Genomic DNA, 3,126 nt, shown 5'->3' on the forward strand with positions numbered 1-3,126 from the left:
AAAGCAGGGTTCAGTTTTTTAAGAAAGCAATGTCATCTGAGCAGCATGTGACCACCCATCTGACAGTTTAAATGTTTACGATCGTCTGAAACAACTTCCATACCTCACGAAAACATATTTAAACAGATGGAAAAAACTATCGCAGAACACAGTGTCACGTAGCAACTGGTCTTTACGGTCGTTTGAAACAACAGGTCAGTTTGGGGGACAAAGCAGGGTTCAGTTTTTACTGACTTCCCATCTGACAGTTTAAATGTTTATGATCGTCTGAAACAACAGGTCAGTTTGGGGTACAAAGGAGGGTTCAGTTTTTATGGAAGCTTGAGAATGTCGTATGAATAGCAACTGGCCACCCATTTGACAGTTTAAATGTTTACGATCGTCTGAAACAACTTCCATACCTCACGAAAACATATTTAAACAGATGGAGAAACTAGAGCAGAACACAGTGTAACCGCGATTTGCAAAATGAAAGGTAATTTCTTTTTTTTTTTTTTTTTTCATTCCTTGTAACACGTCTGTTTAATGTTACTATAATAAGTATTTATTCGAACTAAAAACAGTCGAACATCGAGTTGAAATTCACCCACCACCAAGGGATCTCCTAACAGAGTCTCCAATCCTTTTGTGTAAGTACCGATTTTTTTTTTTTTACTGTATTCATTTCATTACCTCCGTTTTTACCACATTATTAGACAATGGTTTAACTCCGTTTAAGCATTTAAACGTTAAAAGCATTGCACGTGTACGACGATGTAATACCTTTTTTTTTTTAACAGCCGATGACGACGAAGTGAAAGACGAAGAACTTTGTTTGATCGATCTTACAAAGTTGGAAGATGATTATCGAGGTGTGTTTAAACCTTCGAATTATTTAATATTGTGTGTATTCATTATTTTGTTTTATAGAGGATTCGCCGGAAGAGACCAACGCGATCCCTTTAACCCAATCGCAGTCTGGTGAGTCAAATAATTCTCATTTTTACAAGAAAAAAAAACATGCGGTATACGATACATATATACATATATTTACTTACAGATTTTCCGTTTACATCTCTTGCTCACTGGTCTCCCTTAACGCTGGAGGGTCCGTCAACGGCCATTCCAGGCAGAGGAGAAGGCTTGATTGCGCCAAAGACTCCAGACATCGAATCCTTGCTCCGTGGGGAAATCATCGAAAACGACGGTGAATGTCCAACAGGCACCCGCTGTAAGTTTTTCTCGTTTTCTGTAAGCTTTTTAAGATTCTCAGGAGCTTTAAAGAGCTCCTCTCATTCCAATGTCTTTCGCTCAAATGAATTTCGCGCCTAAGGGGAATGGGCGGGGACTGATTCCGGAGGTGGGCGGTTGTTTCCGGCTATGCTTGCATGAGTGGAGATGACAGCGCCACATGTGGTTAAAGCCGGTATATATTAATTTTTTTTTTTTTTTTTTTTTTTTTTTTTTTCCACAGGCAACAAACGCAGGAGGAAGCGTAGATGCGCCCGCCAGCTCGACAAACATGATAGAAACAGAAGAAGGCTGAAACAGTACTATCGTATACTGGCTCGCACTCTCATGAAGATGGCAGACATGATTTGATACATACTGGTTTGTTATATCTGTTCCATTCGAATTATTTTTTCTTTTTTTTCTTTAGAGAAATATAATGGGTGTAGTTCCATCTGAATTAGATGTAGTTATTGTAGAAGATGAAGACGTTTGTAATCATCATTTAGATCCAAACAACCAGATAGAATGGGAACCAAACGATGATCCGTCTTTGCAAGATGATATTAATGTGTTAAATTCAAACACAAACACACAAGCCTCTACACAGCATCACGAGGTGTTGGGAGGGGCGACACCCTCGGGGGAATGTTTGGATTTTTCGGAGGTGGTGGGGGTCATGCAGAACCAACCGTCAACGGCTGACCAATCAATTTCAAATGAGACCCAGAGGGGTGATGGGGTAAATGTCTTGAGGAGGGAAACATTCAACAATATACAACTATCCAGCGTTTTAACTTTTCCTCAAAACAACGATGTAACAGATTACGCCACATTTTACCGCGGAGTCTTGGGGAGCCTTAAAAAGCTGACACAGATGGTAACTAAGGAAGCTAGACCCGACGATATCATTCAATTGGAGTTATCCGGTGAAAGTGCAAATCAACACACTTCATTTACATTTCGAAACGATGCCGGGGCTGTGATGAATGCTTTTCAAGACGTGTTAGATCTGTTGGTACAATCAAACGTTGAAATATTGAACGATGAAGAAATACAGGTGATGGTCCAGGTGATACATAACCCTCGAGGTGGTGTAAGAAGAAAAATCGAAACCCTTTTGGAACATGAAATCCGCAGAAAAAAAGCTCGTTATCTTTACAATCCATTAAACTCGAATAATCAACTATGTTTTGCCATTAGCCTAGCAAGTCTGTTACATCCTGAATTTACAGATAACCAGGCTGTGGCGGAGGCTGAAAAAATACAGAGAAAAGCGGGCTTAGACGAACAGACTTCCGTCACTTTCAGTCATATTCGTGAATTTGAAAAAGTGGTACGTCGTAAAATTGTCATACTGTACAGAGAAGAGGGCCAACGACCCCTCTCACGGTTCGAGACGGATTACCCCAAATCAGAAAATCCGTTGTATCTGTATTTATCTCAGAATCATTACAGCGGTATCATTAACATTAAAGGTTTTTTGTCAAAACCGTACGTTTGTCACTACTGTTACCAAGGGTACAACAAATCCGACAGACACAAATGCGACGGCTATTGCTTGGTCTGTACACAAAAAGGGTGTGTAAAAATAGAGGGGAAAACTGTGCTTTGCAGGGATTGCAACATGTGGTGTCGTTCTCCTGCATGTCTCCTCAGACACAGGGTAAAACACCGGGTTATGGAAAAACTCGTCAGCAACTGCGATCGGCGAAAGAAATGCCTTAAATGCAACCTATTTTACGATGTACCTGTGGCTACAGGTATCGCTAAACACACGTGCCCTAAGTTAAAATGTCAAATATGTAAAGAAGAGCTACCTCGCAGTGACTCAGAGACACCTGAAACACGACATCTTTGCTATATACAACCCCAACCACGTGAAGTAAACCACAATGATAATATCATATTCTATGA

General features: G+C 40.3%; 1 protein-coding gene across 1 annotated transcript; it reads left to right on the forward strand.

Moving 5' to 3' along the window:
• The first annotated feature begins 657 nt into the window (after positions 1–657).
• Positions 658–2,879, forward strand: LOC133561294 (uncharacterized). The gene is made up of 5 exons (XM_061914658.1): positions 658–851; positions 910–960; positions 1,040–1,210; positions 1,454–2,777; positions 2,869–2,879. The coding sequence occupies exons 4-5, from the start codon at positions 1,649–1,651 to the stop codon at positions 2,877–2,879; spliced, it is 1,140 nt and encodes a 379-aa protein (XP_061770642.1). The 5' UTR covers positions 658–851; positions 910–960; positions 1,040–1,210; positions 1,454–1,648.
• Positions 2,880–3,126: the final 247 nt, after the last annotated feature.

Source organism: Nerophis ophidion, linkage group LG10 (genome assembly GCF_033978795.1).
Source record: "Nerophis ophidion isolate RoL-2023_Sa linkage group LG10, RoL_Noph_v1.0, whole genome shotgun sequence".
Taxonomy (NCBI): domain Eukaryota; kingdom Metazoa; phylum Chordata; class Actinopteri; order Syngnathiformes; family Syngnathidae; genus Nerophis; species Nerophis ophidion.